The sequence below is a fragment of the Sapajus apella genome, unplaced genomic scaffold (genome assembly GCF_009761245.1).
Source record: "Sapajus apella isolate SASKATOON/1434 unplaced genomic scaffold, GSC_monkey_1.0 scaffold108, whole genome shotgun sequence".
Taxonomy (NCBI): Eukaryota; Metazoa; Chordata; class Mammalia; order Primates; family Cebidae; genus Sapajus; species Sapajus apella.
Genome location: NW_022437048.1, coordinates 3797464 through 3814838, shown reverse-complemented (window position 1 = coordinate 3814838; position 17375 = coordinate 3797464). Strand labels below are relative to the sequence as shown.

The following is a 17375-nucleotide window of genomic DNA, read 5'->3' as shown; positions in this document are numbered from 1 at the left end:
CTGACATCTCCTGGATACCATGTTTTCTGTTTGAACCAAAACTTGCTTAGAACCCAGAGAAAAGGCAATGGCATTCTAATAAACACAAATGCACAAAAGATACTGTCATATCCTTTCTTGCTTCTGTTACTTCTGTGTATTGGCCAACAGCTTTTACTGAAAATAATAGCATAGAAAGAGAAAGATAGGGAAACCCAGATATCCTTTTCCTTCTAGTCCTTCCTCACACCTCAATAAGCTGAAGGTAGAGAGTGTTGGTAGAATTTGCTCATGTCAGCCAGGAAAATAAAAAGAGGTCTTAGCCTTTTGTACTATTTCCATTGGTCTGACAAAAATGAAAAACATGTATGTATAAGCTATGAAATATAGTTGCATAATTTCCATGATTTGAAATACAAGTAAAATGTACTTATAATGCATTTAAATAGACACTGAGTGATAGAAACAAACTCAGTAATTTGCAAATTTATTTTTTTCTCTTAGAATGACAATAATCAGCAAATGAAAACAGCATGAGACTGGGAGTGGTGGCTCAGGCCTGTGATCCCAGCACTTTGGGAGACCGAGGCAGGGGGATCACAAGGTCAGGAGTTCAAGATCAACCTTACCAATAGGATAAAATCCCGTCTCTACTTAAAATACAAAAATTAGCTGGGCATGGTGGCACACGCCTGTAGTTCCAGCTACTCAAGCAGCTGAGGCAGGAGAATCGTTTGAACCCAGGAGGTGGAGGTTGCAGTGATAGCCAAGATTGTGGCACTGCACTCCAGCCTGGATGACAGAGCAAGACTGTCTCAAAAAAAGAAAGAAAGAAAGAAAACATCATGAAAAGCCAAGAGAGAGATCAGGAAAGTAAGAAAAGTTTTAGATTTTTTGTACTTTTAACAGCACTTTTTTCTTGTTTTTTGAAAAATGGTCTAGCATTTTCATTTTATGCTAGGGTGCATAAATTATGTGTCTGTCCCTAACTACTGAAGCCTCCTTCCTAAGCAAGTGGGTTGGTTGGCCCATTTTAGGCAACTACTTAGATCTATCAGATTTTGTATTAGCACTTTGTATTCTTTCTCTCTTCTTGTCCCCGTTCTCTAGTTTCCAGTGCTGCCGTATCCATTACTGTACCCTCTAGCCACATGTGGCAGTGAGCTCTTGCAGTGTGGCTAGTCTAAACTGAAATGTACTATCAATATAAAATTTACACTATATTTTTGTAGTCTTACTACAAAAAATGTAAAATATTTGATAAATAGTTTCTACATTGACTATTTGTTTAAATGATAATACTTTGGACATATTGGATTGAATATACAAATTATTGAAATTAATTTTACATGTTTATTTTTATTTTTAATGTAACTTCTAGAAAATGTAACAGTATACTTATGCCCACATAGTATTTCTATAGACCTGCACTGTTCTAGAACATATGACCCAGCCCTTAGCCAGGCCTTAATTTCCACTGAGGATCTCATATTTCTCATTTTCTAATTGTGAGGACCTAACATCACTTGTTTTGTCCTATGTGGCCCTACAAACAATAACAACAAGAACAACAAAAATCTACCTAAATTTTTCATTTATAGTTGTAAATATACCATATAAGTTTATTATAAATGTTTCACTGGTGAAAAATTTAAGGGAAGAAAATATAATAAGGTTTATTAATGAGATTTATAAACAAATGTGTAAATGGCATGAACCTTTCCATATACCATACACTCAGAACATAAAATGAAAGCAACAAGAAAAAGGAGGGGAAAATACAAAGTCACTTTCTTCATTAATAATTGGATTCTATAGACCAAGTATAAAGTGTAATATAAAGAAAACTGCTCAGGAGTTAATAAAAAGCTTGCATGGGAGGCCTAAGTTTAGGGTAGTTTTAGAAATTAAAATACTTTATTAGGACCAATTTAGTTCCAAAGAAATATACTGTTGATGGCAAGACCCCAGAAATAAAGGACAGCAAAAATAAAATTTTTAATGAGTGCCAAGATCAAACCTAACTTGAAACTGTTCTATGAAAAATAAATAAATAAGATAAATTAACTTACTTTTAATTTTAACTGATGCAGGATCTACTTTAGGGGGTCCTGTAGCATCTTGCAGCTTTTCATGTAAAACACGTTGAACAATTTTATTTACAGTTTCAGGATCCTCAGTAGAGCGAAATCTACAAATCAACAGCATATGAGCCAACACTCCATGTTTCTGTTGACTATGGGCCAAAAAAAAGAGAAAGAAACACAGAAAAGAAAGGACGAAAAAAGGCAAGAAGGAAGGGAGGGAGGAAGAAAGTGAGGAAAGAAGGGAGGGTGGAAAGAAAGAAAAGAGAAAAGGACAGAAGGAAGGAAGGGAGGGAGAGAAGGAGGAAAGGATGAAAACATAAAAAAAGAAAAGAAGGGTAATATCATAATCTGCTTTTTTCTTTATCACTTATATAAAATGCACACATAAAATAAATCCATAAATGTTTCCTTCTGTATTGCTACTGTTTACTATGTGAAGAACCATAAATTCAGCCTCTCTTATAGTGAGCTAATCTGTTCATGGTCTCTCTTATCATCAAAAGGTCTAGTTAAGTACAGTCTAGTACTATTAATGGTCTTTATATTAATAGCTACTAGACTATTAATAGTCTAGATAGTCTATTAATAGTACTATTAATAGTCTAATAGCTATTAATATAAAAAGACACCTTGTCAACCATTCAAAATTATCAAATACAATGTGCCTTAAATATGAAACCAATTATGGTTTTGGCTTTCAGGTTTTATTCTTGTGACGCAAGTCTACTTACCTCCTCTAAACAATCTTCAGGCTATCCTAAACAACTCCTAATCCTAAAGATACTAGAATGCTTTACCAAATTGTACTGACTTCATGTGACTGTGTTTTCAACGCAGAGTATTAATTAATCTTAATGCTATTTGTATGAATTATTACCTCGGAATCATTCTGCCAGCTACTTTACCCACTCTTTTTCATAGTCAGTTCTGAAAGAATCTTACCCTTCACTGTATAATGCATCAACCACTATTCTCATTAACTGGAAGTGGGAATATAAATTAGAATCTTATTTTTGGAGGGCAGTTTTTTAACTATTAGAAGTTTGAACCTGTCTTCTCTAACAGCATTTCCACTAGAAATTAAATATTCAAATGTGCTCATGCATTTGTGCAATGACATACCTATAAACATGTTAATTGTAGCACTGTTTTCAAGACAGGAAAATAAATAACAACCCAAGTATCCTAGTTGACATAGTCAGTGGATTCTTTTCAGTATTTATATTACTCAGTAAGGAGTATTTGTCAATGCAGACCACACTGTCTTTGAAATGTTTATCTTTTGCATCAGTGGTGCCTCTGTCATGATTTTTCTATTTTCCTACTCTTTCCGTACATCTTAGGTTCCTATATTCCTTCCGTCTCCTTAAATGTTGTTGTTCTTCAAGCTTTCTTTATTGTCCTTTTCATTCCCTTTCATTATATTTTCTCTGATAAATTTACACCCATGCTTTCAAAATTTGGGTTGATCATGAGTAAATTTCTATCTTCTGCTCAGTTCCATTTTCTTCTACCAAGTCACACTCATTTTTCAGGTTCATATGGTCCTTTAGTATGTAAATTTAACATCTCCAAAATTGGCTTCATCTTTCCAATACACTTGCTCTTCTCACTATTGCAGTAACAGAAGATGTAATAATGAGTAGCAAGATTACTGGAATACAGAGGTAAGCAAATTAAATGGGATTGGGAAAATAGAATTAGTAGAACTTAGTTATTCATAAAGTGTAAGGGGCCCAGGAAAGGAAGGAGTGTTTGGTGACTTCTAGGTTTCTCACTTTTGTGATTGGATTCTCCCTGAGTTAGGGAATTTTCTGTGAACTTCCACATGGAGATGTGTATACAGTTATAGAAACCAGAAAAACAGTTCAGACTGGAGATAGAAACTTGCATTTCAATAGCATACGAGGCCATGTGAGTGAATGAAGTCCCCTTGAGAGGTTAAATTTAAGGATGGCAGAAGTAGTTGCAGACCCAAAAAAGGGTACAATCTCAAACAACCTAGAGTACAGAATTTTTAGAAGACAGCAATTGAAGTAATGCCTTAGAGATATCAGCTAAGTAATAGAATGGCAGGAAACTTTTAGAATTTTGTCATTGGAAATAGTTCTTATTATATTTTTTAAAATACAAATAATTTGTATCATGGCAATGTCTTATTGAAAATTCTTATATAATATTTTTCTTAATATTATGTTCTAAACCTATTTATCAATGGTTGGTTAACAGTGAAATCTTCTCAGCTACAGAATAGAGGGGTGGAATAGAAGAAAGTAAAGAAAATAGAGGGGTGGAATAGAAGAAAGTAAAGAAAATTCATTAGTAAGAGAAAGAAGAGCTAAAAACAAGCTTGATCTGCTGTACTGTTTTACATGGGACACTACTTACCATTAAACCAAAGATGTGCGTTAGGTCCCTATCTATACTTAGTAAGTTTCCCAGAAAACAATTTTATAGCATAGGCACCAATTATTCCTCTGTCCCTGGCAATCATCTTGTAAATGCTTACTTTGGGATTTAAAGAATGAATAAGGGACTTTGTAGCCCATGACTTACACAGGACAAGTGTCAAATGTTTGTTAAATTGAATTATATCTTTAGCTCTTCAAACCATATTTATTGCTCATCAGATTAACAGCTTCAACTTAAAATTCAGAAGTCAGCAATTCAGATTTACATACCTGAACTTGATAACCTGAGACTTGACAAATTCTCCCCTTAATGGAGTTTTATAAAATGCGTTTTTCACCTGTTTGAAAAATATTCAAAATATGTCAGCAAGAAGAACTTTCTGAAATTCCACAAATTAATTTAAAGATTTTTAGAAAATTAAAAAACAAAACACAACAAAAAACATTGACATTTCACAGTGAGCTGAACTTGAGGTAGCCTGAGGAATCTATTGTGGTTTTCTCAGTGATTCCAACTGAACTCTGTCTTAGGAATGATAGGAGTAGGGAACCTCAGTGGGCCCAGAAGTACCACCCGCTGTACTAATGCTCAGAAAGAGACCAAAGAAAATGAACATGCTGTTTCTTCAAAATTAAGAGTGAGCATTTTTACCCTGAGATAAGGACTTTTACTGCGCATAGACAAAGGAAATGAAATAATTCTGGCACATAATACTTGGATCATAGGAATGAGTGCATGACCGTGTCAAATACTTCCCAAACCTAGTGATAAAGTTGCCATTATCCTAGCATAATGTACAACCAGTTCAGCACTCAAATGCTCTTAGAAAGGCCCAGGTGAACTGGGATACTTAGCCTAACACATCTATCAGTTTTACTCTACTAAAGTGAATGAATCTATTTTGCAGAGACATTTGTTGTTATTCTAAATAAGAATTCTAGGCAACTTAATATTTTAATTAGAAGTTTATGTAAGGAAACACTTCAAGAGTTTCTTGTTTTCAGTATGTGGATATGTACTAAACACTTACTACATGCTGGTGATTGATACAAGCAATGAGCCTTTTTATTCTTTCTTACATTTTATTAACTCCTGAATTTTTTTTATCCAAGGGCAATTCCTGAAATTATGAGACAAAGGAGAATAGTACAAGTCCTCTGCATAGGATGACAATATTCACAGGAAAATTTTTATTTAAGGGTTAATTCTTGTCCAGTAGCTTAAAAACTATTATTAATTTTAAAGGCATTAAAGAGTCCTATGTAAATTCCTTTAGATTTAAATCTGTCTGGATTTTATTTACTTAAATAAAATTTATTTGATGAAATGGCACGAAAAAACAAGGGAAATAGTGACATCTCTTCTTGATCTTTTTAGTTCCATTTCATTTCCTTCATTTTGCATATGTATTTAGCCTTAGAGAAGAGCTTATTCAAATATTTCCCTGATTGGGTGTTCACAAGTGCAAATGTAAACAGGATTCAACTTCTGTCTCAGCAAGGTGGCCAAATCCCCAGGCTTCTGTCTACTGGGCAATTTCCAGGGTGTTACTTCCATTCTTATTCAGGTTACTGAAACTGGAAGATAATTTGGAAATTATCTAATCTAATAGCTTAATTTTCATATAAGGAAGTTTGTCCAGAATGATAAAGTGAAATTCCACGTGATGTATCAATAGTTAGCAGATACCACTGGAGCTACATGTCCCCGCTCAGTGTTCTTTCCATCACATTATACCATGAGTTACTTCACAGATTACCAGAAAAAGTTAATTAAATTTTCCTTTAATTAATCTGATAATGACAAGAAGTTACCACTCAGGTGCTTGGTTTTTTGGTCCATCCTGCTAATTTTTCCAGTTTCTTAAGTATTTGATTGATCCCTTAGGATGAACGTTGATGTGTTAAGGGTAGAGTTGCCTATCTTTGGATTCACTACAGATGTATGTACCAAAAGCTGATTGAAGGTTAGCTGTTTTAAAAAACTAACAGACTATTTAGTATGTGCCTAAATAATTTCAATCTTGGCAATCTTTTGCTCAGAGCCTGTTTTTCAGAAAGTCTAGGATGCAACAAATATATTTTAGGTCACGCTAACATTTCCAGAATTTCTGGACTCTGCTGATAAAGAGTATAGCACCAGCTAAGGAAAGGTGAGTAAGAAGGACTTGACTAAATAGCTAAAGTTTCTTTGGTTCATCCCTGTGAGGCATATTCTGCTAAGTGATGTATCATCTGTTTTGTTTTACATTCCTTGCGTTAGGGCCTCTTTTCATTTTGCAAATACACAGGGATCAGTTAGTTGAATGGATATTTTAGAAGCTAGGATGCTTAAAAATATGGTAAAAAGTGACAGCAAATGCACTAGAAGTGGATGAAAAATTGCTTACCATTAATTCAAGTCTCTGGCTCATTTCTGTAAAATTGTTAGAAGCCTCTCTGCCAAACTCAGCATATAATTTGTCAGTCGTAAATGACAATGTGCTATAGTAATTGTAGGTCTTCCTTTGATCTACAATGAAAGAGGCAAAATCCTATCATAATTTTTATCAGATGTGTTTAAAGCATCATTATTTCCCCAGTTGATGGTTGCTAGAAGACTGAAACAGGAAGGAATGCTCCTAGCCAGGTCATCATCATCATCCTGCCCCAGGCTTCATAGTTATCGCAGGATAAAAGACAACAACATTTATCATCATGTGATTTAGAGTATGAAAGCTGTAAGAAATGCCTGGTGTTCCTGGAGTATTGTACAAGTACCTCATTGGAGCAGTGTGCTGATTATTCACATGCTATTCATTCCTAAGTTAGCCACAAGCGATAGCAAATCACGCCATCTGAGCGCACAAAATGAGATAGATTCAGAAGCCTTCCAAGGGTCACTGCATTTTTATACCCAAATGTAGATTTTCTTTTTCCTTCTATCAACCACACATCAATCCTGGCCACAAGAACTCTAGTTTGAGAAAATTTATTTTGGCTGAAAAGGAAGATGAGGAGTTAAAATGCAAGGGATTCAGTAAATAGAAGTTTAGCAAGCTAAAGTTGCCACCTGCATAACCTTCCAGGGACACTATTCAGTTTCACCTGGCTCCCTTGCCACTTCACTTATTTTTTTTCCCACCAACCACAGGGGTTGGCTTGTCTGCTCTTTGGCCACTGTCTCTACCTTCTGCATTGCAATTTAAGCAACCTACATTTTTGACCTGCTGAAAAGTTAATGTCACATAACTTTTCCTCTACCCTTTAGTACATGAAGCAAGCACACAGTCCTCAGAAAATTCATGTATTCATTCAACCAATATTAATGTCAGCCACTTTTCAGTGAAAGACACTGTGTCAAGAAATACACTAATTGGTGATCAAGACAATCGTATATTACTACTATAGGAAAGCAGAGTGTGGCTCATCCAATCACCATCTCTCTCCTCCTACCTTCCTATTCTTTCCCTCTTCACTTAAACCCCAGAAGAAAAGGAAACTAACGCTGAACACCAGTGTCCCAAGTGCATTCATGTATCTCATTTAATTAACAATAACTCCATGAAAAGGCAATATTATCCACATTTAGCAGACTACAGTCTTGGAAATGTAAATAATTTGCCCAACCCCGACATGACATAGCCAGGACTAACTTCTAAAGTACAGACTTATTTCACATGCTGCTTCTTAGAGTAGAAAAAAAAAAAGCCACTTATTGAAGCTAGAGGAGAAGTCTTTCGTTACATAAAAGTTATGCAAAAAACTACTGGTATATTTCAAGAAAACATGCTGGCCATCCAGGGGATTTGGTGGGACAGAGAGAGAAGCTGCTATCAGACTCTGACAAGGGCTGGGGAGGGACTGATGATGAATAAAATGGATGGCAGGCTGGAGACACTGAAAGTTCAGTCTCCAGAGCATTAGAGACCTAAGTGAAGGACTTGGAAGGTTTTGCTTTTCCTCCATCCTTCCTTACCTCCCTTTCTCTGAATGGCCAGGATGACATGAAATTCAGGCAGGTACCTGGAAATATACATAACTTCAAGTAAGGTTTTAAATTTATTGAAAGACTGGGTAATAACTCATACTATCTCTGTAAACTACTGTTCTATTACATTTGTATTTTTTAACATCTGCCTCATGGTTAACTATAACTTTCTGTGTAGTTGTATCCCTTCTTCTAGAATTCTGCTTCAAACTTTAATGTAAAGATGAACCACCTAGGGAGCCTGTTAAAGTGCAGATTCTGGTACATGAGATCTAAAGTTAGACTCAGGAGTTTGCCTCTCTAACAAGCTCCCAAGTGATGTTGATGTTTCTGGTAGTTAATCACACGTTAAATAGGAAGGTTCTAGACAGAATGGTAACAGACCCTTCTATACCCTTAAATGTAGTTTTTTGACTTATTAGATTTATTTAAAATTGTCATTACTACAGATCAAAATTGGCAATTTCATATGCTTTCAACAAATATACAACTTATTAACTGTGCTCAATATTTTACTTTGTAGATGTAAGCATGTCACTGTTAAAACATATTACTAGCTTCCATAAATATATGGTACAAGTAGTGACTAAAATATGTTGGGAATATTAAGAGAAAAGTTAAAAATAAGGATAAACATGAGTTTGTTGGTAATTTTCTAGCAGGTTTGTGATTCTATAATCTGCAATGATGTTGCTTATAACAGATTCACCTTCTGACATCCAAATCACAAAGGGGCAGAAATGTACCTCCAAAGGTCCCAGACACAAACTATACATAGAATTCTATGTTGTCCTGAGCTTTATGAAATGAGAATCAAAATGATGTTTTTCCAAATCGGATTACCTTTATCTGTATCTGTCTATTTCTGTAACAGATTGTTTTTGGTTTGATTATTTTGGCATTCAGCTCCTAAATGTTCATCTGCCAAAACCTCTCTGTTAGTTTACGTTCCAAAACAGAAAGCAGGTCACCAGTAGAAGACAGTAACACACATCACAAGAGTCACTGTTTATTCAGGTGTACTGTGTGGGCAGTGGAAGCTGTGTGTTCAATATTGCTCAACTGATCATCCAAACAACAGGATTCAGGAATAGGTTACTAAAATATTCTTGCCAACTTTTCACTGTACACATATGAGTAAGATTATGAATCTTATAAAACTTGGCTTAGGAAGAGGCAAAGAAGTAGTAAGGGACATTTTCTCTCACTGAGGTGATTAGCACCTAGTACTACGAAGAATTTCTTGTGAAGTCAGACAAGCCAAAATGTGGCCCAAGAAAATACTGTAGGTATGATTCATTCAATTTAATCATTCGGTATTAAATAAACATTTAACAACTAACAGGTGCCAAGATTCTGAATAAATTCTAGATAGAAAAAAGTGTGTAAAACAGTCCTAGGCATCCATGGGGACAAATAATGATGCTTACAACAAAATAGGACTCAATATACTCAGCAGAACTGTAGAACTATAAAGTTATTTCAGCAATTCATATTTATTTAAAGTGTGCTACAAGCCTGGAGCAGTGGCTTTCACCTGTAATCCCAGCACTTTGGGAAGCCGAGGCAGGAAGATCATTTGAGGTCAGAGTTCGAGACCAGCCTGACCAATACAATGAAACCCTGTCTCTGCTAAAAATACAAAAAATTAGCTGGGTGTGGTGGCACACACCTGTAACCTCAGCTACTTGGGAGACTGATGCACAAAAATCGCTTTAACCCACGAGGCAGAAGTTGCAGTGAGCCAAGATCAAGTCACTGTACTCCAGCCTGGGCACAGAGTAAGACTCCATTGCAAAAAATAATAAAGTATGCTACAGAAAAATCGTTATTAAAACGCAGATATTCCAAATTTAAAGACCTGCCTGTAGGCAAATTCTACCAAAAAAAAAATCTTTGTTTTAAATTTTTTTAAACTATCCAGAAATGAACCACCTTGCTTTGGAAATTGAGATCACACTTGCGTGGATAGTAGGGAAGACAACCAGTTTATAGATTACTCTTCCTTGTTACAGGAAAGCAACTTCAACAAGGTCCCAATTAAATTGGAATCAAGTGATTAGCTTCTATAATTACAGTGCCTTGAACACCCAAGCATAATCCAGTAACAGAGTGAGATATTAAACTAACAGGTCATAGTTGAGTCAAGTAATTAAAACCCAAGGCAGAGTAGAAGGAAACTTCAGAAGGGTTGTGATATCCTGGAAGAACAGTTCTGAAGTACCCTGGAGACCTTTCTAATAACATAGCAACTAGCAGTTCATCTAGCAATGAGGCACCTGATAACCGCAGAGTGAACTTCTTATAATTAGCTTTCTCAGCATACCCTATCGTCTTTAATCACCTAAAATACACCCTGAGATTTTAATAACATAAATAGGCACTTATTCAACAATACATCACTATGACTATTTTCTTAACTTATTGGTACAGAATCGAGCCTACCTTTTTATGACCCTCGATTATGTCATTGATCTTTTGGAATGTCAGGACTTCAATGAGTTGGAGGTTTTTTTTCTTTTTGAGACCGAGTCCTGCTATGTTGCCCAGGCTGGAGTGCAGTGGTGCAATTTCAACTCCCTGCAACCTCCGCCTCCTGGATTCAAGCAATTCTCCTGCCTCAGCCTCCACAGGAGCTGAGATTACAAGTGCACACCATCACATCCAGCTACTTTTTTAAAATTTATTTTTAGTAGAGACAAAGTTTCTCCATGTTTGTCAGCCTGGTCTCAAACTCCTGACCTCAAGTGGTCCACCCACCTCAGCCCCCCAAGTGCTGGAATTACAGAAGTGAGCCACCGAGCCTGGCCAGAATTATTTTAAATCAAGGTGATTGCCCTGTGATCTCAAACAACTCAACGCATTGGGTTCTATCATCTATCCTGTGAACTATCCTTGATTAATATTCACTTACTGCTTATTAAGGAAGATGCAAATGAGTATGCCGTTCCCAGCAGGAAGCATCACTAAATCAAAGAAGAAAAAAGAATCCTCCGTGACTTATGAGGACGAAATAAGAGACAAAACAGGTAAAGATTTCTTTGTCCAGGCTATGCAAATGAATCCTAGTAATGAATGAACAAGCCTGAGGCAAATGAAAACAGGAAGGTATGAGGAAACGTTTGGGGTAAATCACATGATGCCAGGGCAGCTTATACTTACTATATCTCACATAATGAACAATGAGTCCAATGCACACTGCCAGGACAATCAGGGATATGAAGGTGACAAGGCCGATAACCCAGGGCTCCCAACAAACTCTTTTCCTAGCCCTCGCCACATCTGGCCTAAGGAAGAAAGTAAATATATAGATTATTTCAGAGCACACAACCATCCACTCCTTAGGCAAAACAGATATTTCTCGGGAATAAAGGACATTCAGTTGGTGGGTCGTGTACTGTCTGGGTTTATAGCACTCCGTGGTCCCAGGCTGCTGAGGCCAATCCTGACTCTGGCTCCTGTTGCTAGGCAAGTTATTTGACTGTGCTGTGCCTCAGTTTCCTCACACATAAAAGGCAGACAATAGTAATAATACCTATGTCATACAATTACTGTGAGGATTAAATGAATACTACATATAAAGTGCCTGCAACAGTGCCTGACATGTAGAAAATGCAATGCTAAGTGTTAGCTATCACTTATTGAGCCAGCCATGTACTTGATACAGAGTTAGACACTGAGGGAGCTACAAAAATATTTTAAGCCTTTTCTCTAGCATTCTAGAATCTTAAATAGTCTTTGAAAGTGTTATAGCTTGAAGCATACCAGATTTCAGATAAAGTTGCTAATTCTCTTCCTCTAATTTTCTGATCTGTTTCCAAACCAAACTTTCAGGACATGTAGAAGAGACAACAAGAGGCCCCTCCTAAAGAACCTGAGGTTTTGAGCTAAGATTTACCTCTAAGCCTCAATGATGCTACAGGAAATTTTTTTTGCATGAGATTCCCTCAACTTCTTCCATTTGTTCTGCCTTCAAAAATACACATTACTGAAAAACATTGATCCATGTGATTTTTGTTTGCTTGGTAAATTTGCTGTCCCCTTGGGTTATATTTGACAAGCAAACTCTAAAGCCAGAAATGTGAAATAAGTCAGAAATGACCAAGGAGTTTGAATATGATACTGTTATTTTGTATTTCTTGAGGCATTTACCATGCCAGCATGTGCTATACTTTTTTTTCTAGAGTGCTAACTGTCTGCTACAGGAGGACTTGAGGAAAATGTGATATTCTCCTGGAGGAGTACTGGGTGTTGAATCAAAATAAGGAGGATTCTAAGTCCAGCCCTTTTGTTAACAGATCTGCATCTTAGACAAATCATTTGAAGTCTGAGCTCAATTTCTCCATCTGTCAGTAAGGGTCAGGATAGCCATGAACGTGAATTAGATCATGGAATGTGTAAACAGCAAAGGATTTCACAATAAATACTTTTTCTTTACAGAAATCAAGAACATTCTGTTTCCTGGTGATAGAGGATCAGGAAGTGATGATGTATCATATTGACCGCTGCCACACCATCATTACATCCTGGCTTGGACTGGACACAAAATAGAGAGCATTGGCACAGAAGTCAGTGGTGTTATCACTATACAATCCTGTCCTTGGGGAAGGCACTGAGATGTAGTGGAAGGCTTCAGGGACTCTGCTTGGTCTCCTCTCTTGTTACTGTGATTTTCCATGGGCCATAACCAGGGAAGCTTTGTCTTACTCTCCTCAACCTTTCCCATCTCCAGTTTTCCCTTGAGTAGAACTCCAAACACCTGTTCCTACGGTGGCAATTACTGCAATATAAAAAAGACTTCTCCACAATGAGATTACTTTTTATGTGCAACTGTGCCAAAAAAAAATCCAAAATTGATTCTTGCTCCATCATCCCTGAATGCTTGCTATTCACCTGTTGCAGAAGAAAGGAGATGCATGTAACTGACGTATGCAAAACTTTGGGGGAAATACGGGGAGGGAACGGTTTCTCAACTAATATCAAAACATGTAAGATGAAGAAAATGAATGTGTGCTTGTAGAAAACATTATGAAATTATCAAAAGCATACAACTGTTATGCAGAATTAACATGTCAGATGAAGAAAATGAATGTGTGCTTGTAGAAAACATTATGAAATTATCAAAAGCATACAACTGTTATGCAGAATTGTGAAATATTAGACAAGTTCTATTTGTTCTACAGTAAGTTTTAAGACAAAAATGTAAATAGTGCAGTCATTCTATTGATGAAGTAGGTTTCATGTATTAACATTAAAAAGTTAATGATACATTTTAATTTAAAAAGTTATAGAATAAGGCTGGGCGCGGTGGCTCACACTTGTAATCCCAGCAATTTGGGAGGCCGAGGCTGGTGGATCACTTGAGGTCAGGAGTTCAAGATCAGCCTTACCAGCATGGTGAAACTCTGTCTCTACTAAAAATACAAAAATTAGCCGGGTGAGGTGGTGCGTGCCTGTAATCCCAGCTACTTAGGAGGCTGAGGTAGGAAAATCACTTGAACCCAGGAGGCAGAGGTTACAGTGAGCTGAGATCACACTACTGTACTTTAGTCTGGGCCACAGAGCAAGATTCCATCTCAAAAAAAAAAAATTAAAATTAAAAGTTATAGAATAATATGCATTCCATGTTTCAGTTTTTATAAATAATAAAACTATATATGTGTGTGCATAACAAAATATATGGAAGGCATAACAAATTATTATCAGTAAGAAGCAGAATAACAAATAAGAATAAATTTTAATTTATGGTTTTGTTTGTTTTATGGTGGGTTTTTTAAGAACAAACATTATGGTTTTTGAATTAAAAAAAAAGAGAGACATAAGATATTCTTTAAATATGAAAAACAAAACTAAAGAAGATTATACATGTATTTTCATTGAATGCACATCACTGCAGTGTCCAAGGTACCATTGTGAATCCTTTTCTGAACCCAGCCTTCCCACATTACTCACAACTATTTTAGTGATATGCTCTCCTTGGTAGCTAGAAGACAAAAGGGATAACACAGGACAAAGAAGAAAGAGAATCCAGTCAAAAATACCTTGAATAAATAATTAAGAGATTATATTTCTGAGTCCTGCCAGCAACTCATTTATTGTATAGTGTCGTATCCACAGATTCAACTATCTGTCTTAATATCTTCATATGAAAAACAAGGTTAAAAAGTCGAGACCCCCACTAACCTAATGAACTAGGTAGAGATAAAAATAAGGCGGCTTAGTGCTTTGAGCTCCCAAGTGGAAAAATCATTGTACAAATAACAAGGATGATAATTACTATCATCATTATTTTTATTATTAGTAACAGTGGTAATGACCACATTACCAAGATGTTTGTCATTTGAAACATTATTTCCTCTTTTCCCAGTCTGTATAGCATTGTTTTTCAAACTGATTCATCCTATTTTTTTTTTAGTTTTTTTAAGATATAATTGACTCTATTCCTTAATTACTTTTTTATTTTCTCAGTAAGTGACTCAATACTGAATTCCTCCAAATTAGATGTGGAAGAAAGTATGCTCAAAAAAAATAGTAAAGTGAAGGAATAAATTTATTTTACATATCAACAGACACTTGTATAATTAACCTCCTCCTGAACATACATAAACACTTGTCTACTCATTATTTTCATCTGTTGAAACTTATGTGCACCTCTTCATCTAAAACCATGACTGAATTTTAATAGCTTTAGTCATATCAAATTGTTTTCTTTCTTTGAATTTTTTTTCAATCTGAGGACATGCATAATTAGTGACAAGTCAAATGAATATAGCAGTTAAGGTATGCTTTTGTTTTCTTAGCCCCAAATTGCCAGAAAACAAGGAATATGTTTAGCGCTGCATTATTATTATCACTTATTAATGTGTCATTTTTAGAATAGTGCTAAAAAAGAAAAGCAACAGCAACAACAAAAAGACAAGGGGAAAAGGGGTACTAATGCAAGTAAAGCTAATGGCAAGCACTGGAAAATGACAAGTCAAGACTTGGTGTTTCAAAGAAAAATTTACCAGACAAGCCTCTTCACAACACCACCACCAAGTGCTGACCAATAGTGGGGCTTGAACTCTGCTTATTCTTCCTAATGGTAACCAACACTGATGCTCTCAGTCCCCATGTTCCCATGTTTCACCAGCTCAGTCTAGCTGAGATGTTTTAAACAAATGTGTTCACAATATTTATAAAGTTAGTGGCTCCTAACCAGTATTATCAGCTAGTAAGCCAGAATTCAGCAAGCTTTTCTGTAAAGATCCAGATGATGACTATTTTAGGTTGTCTGGGCTATAGATTGTAAGTGGCTATAACTCAACTCCGCCACTGTAGTACAAAAGCAGCTATAGACAATACATAAACTAATGAGCATGATTTTCTTCCAATAAAATATTATTTCTGTGCACTGAAATTTCTAATAATTTCCTATAATACCTCTTTTATGAAGTATTTCTATTTGTTTTCAACAATTTTAACATATTAATGTCATTTTTAGCTCCAGCACCATATAAAAACAACTGATGAGTCAGTTTTGGTCCTTGGGCCACAGTTTATTGATGCTGTCTTTAGCAATTGACTCCAAGTCAGTGTTAACTGTGGTGGGAAGCTATAATGATCTCTTTATTTTTGAGAATCTCCCTCATGGCAAACCTAACGTAGCCTGTCTCCAGTCTGGCAATTCTCACTAAAACTTGTCCTATATCTTGTCAACATGTTTCTCTTTTGTATCCCTAGTCTAGGAATCCACTCCATTACAGTAAACTGTCTTTCTAGACATGATAGAGAAAATGGCTTAGACTATCTAAAATCTACATCCGCTTTCCTTAACGTAACATTTCTCATCTTCCCCCTGAGCTCTTTGACTTTGTTCCTGCTGCCTTTTCTATGGAGTAACTTAGAGTCTAGTATTTGCTGGCATCATAAAAGCCTGTATGTATTCAAGAGCAAGTTCAAAAATCCCTTCTACTCTAGTCAAGCGTATTCATGCATTCTAGTCAAAATGCATCATGTTGAAGTATACATTTTGAGCTGCCTGGGAATAAAGTCTGAGCCTTATTTCTGTCTGTATTCTCTGAACTCATGCTCAAGAAATGTTCACAGAAGAAATTAAAATGAAGTTAACTAAACCAAAATGAACTGATCATTTATCAATACCACAATATGGGCCAATCTTTCTCTTAGACCTAGAAAATAACTAGGAATATTGCACACAAAGGATGCAATTCAGTCATTGTGAAGAATAATTGCTATTTAAGTAAAGCCCAATTTCCAAAAACACATTTTGATCAATCTTTGTCATTAACATTTCTCTTTAACCTGTATTTAAAATATATTATTTCCCAACTGTGTATTCTATCTACTGTAAAAGTTTTATCATAAGACAGAAAGTGACAAATGAAAATTAGGATATCATACCTAAATGATATCAATTTCAAGTGACACATATTATTTGGGGTAATTGAACGTCTATATGTTACAATATCAAAACAAATGCATAAAGAAAGATAACCACAATGAAGTAGCAGCATAGTACCTTAGAGTACTGCACATTTTCTAAATGAGTGTTTAAGATTTAAAACATCAATTGATAAACATTTGGCATTTGTTATGTATTGACAGTAGCTTAGCTCATAGGATTATGCCTGCTTATTCTATCAACAAAACTATTGAGATGTGTTTTACTTTGTGGAAAGCCCATGTCAGTAGGCATTGGTGCTTTAATTAAAGACATTCTTAATTCTTCTCATATTTTCTAGAACAAGACTATAAAAATATCCACATTAGAAATAAAACAGTATATTGTATATATGTGCATAGATTATATATTTTTATTGTTTTCTTAAATAAGAAATACAAGCAAATTACTCCATATAAAATTACAAATAATGTATTTCTGACCTATCCACTGATAGATAAAACACATCTATAAGTATCTAACAG

At 35.6% G+C, this 17375-nt stretch overlaps 1 protein-coding gene across 1 annotated transcript in view; it reads right to left on the bottom strand.

Moving 5' to 3' along the window:
* LOC116537253 (transmembrane protease serine 11E) overlaps positions 1-17375 on the bottom strand; it is a 55969-nt gene that overhangs the window by 28621 nt on the left and 9973 nt on the right. Inside the window, exons 2-5 of the mRNA XM_032259309.1 lie at positions 11610-11734; positions 6868-6989; positions 4748-4815; positions 2052-2215 (exon numbers count right to left, since the gene is read on the bottom strand). Of these exons, the coding sequence (XP_032115200.1) occupies positions 2052-2215; positions 4748-4815; positions 6868-6989; positions 11610-11734 (479 nt within the window). The remainder of the gene's footprint in view (positions 1-2051; positions 2216-4747; positions 4816-6867; positions 6990-11609; positions 11735-17375) is intronic.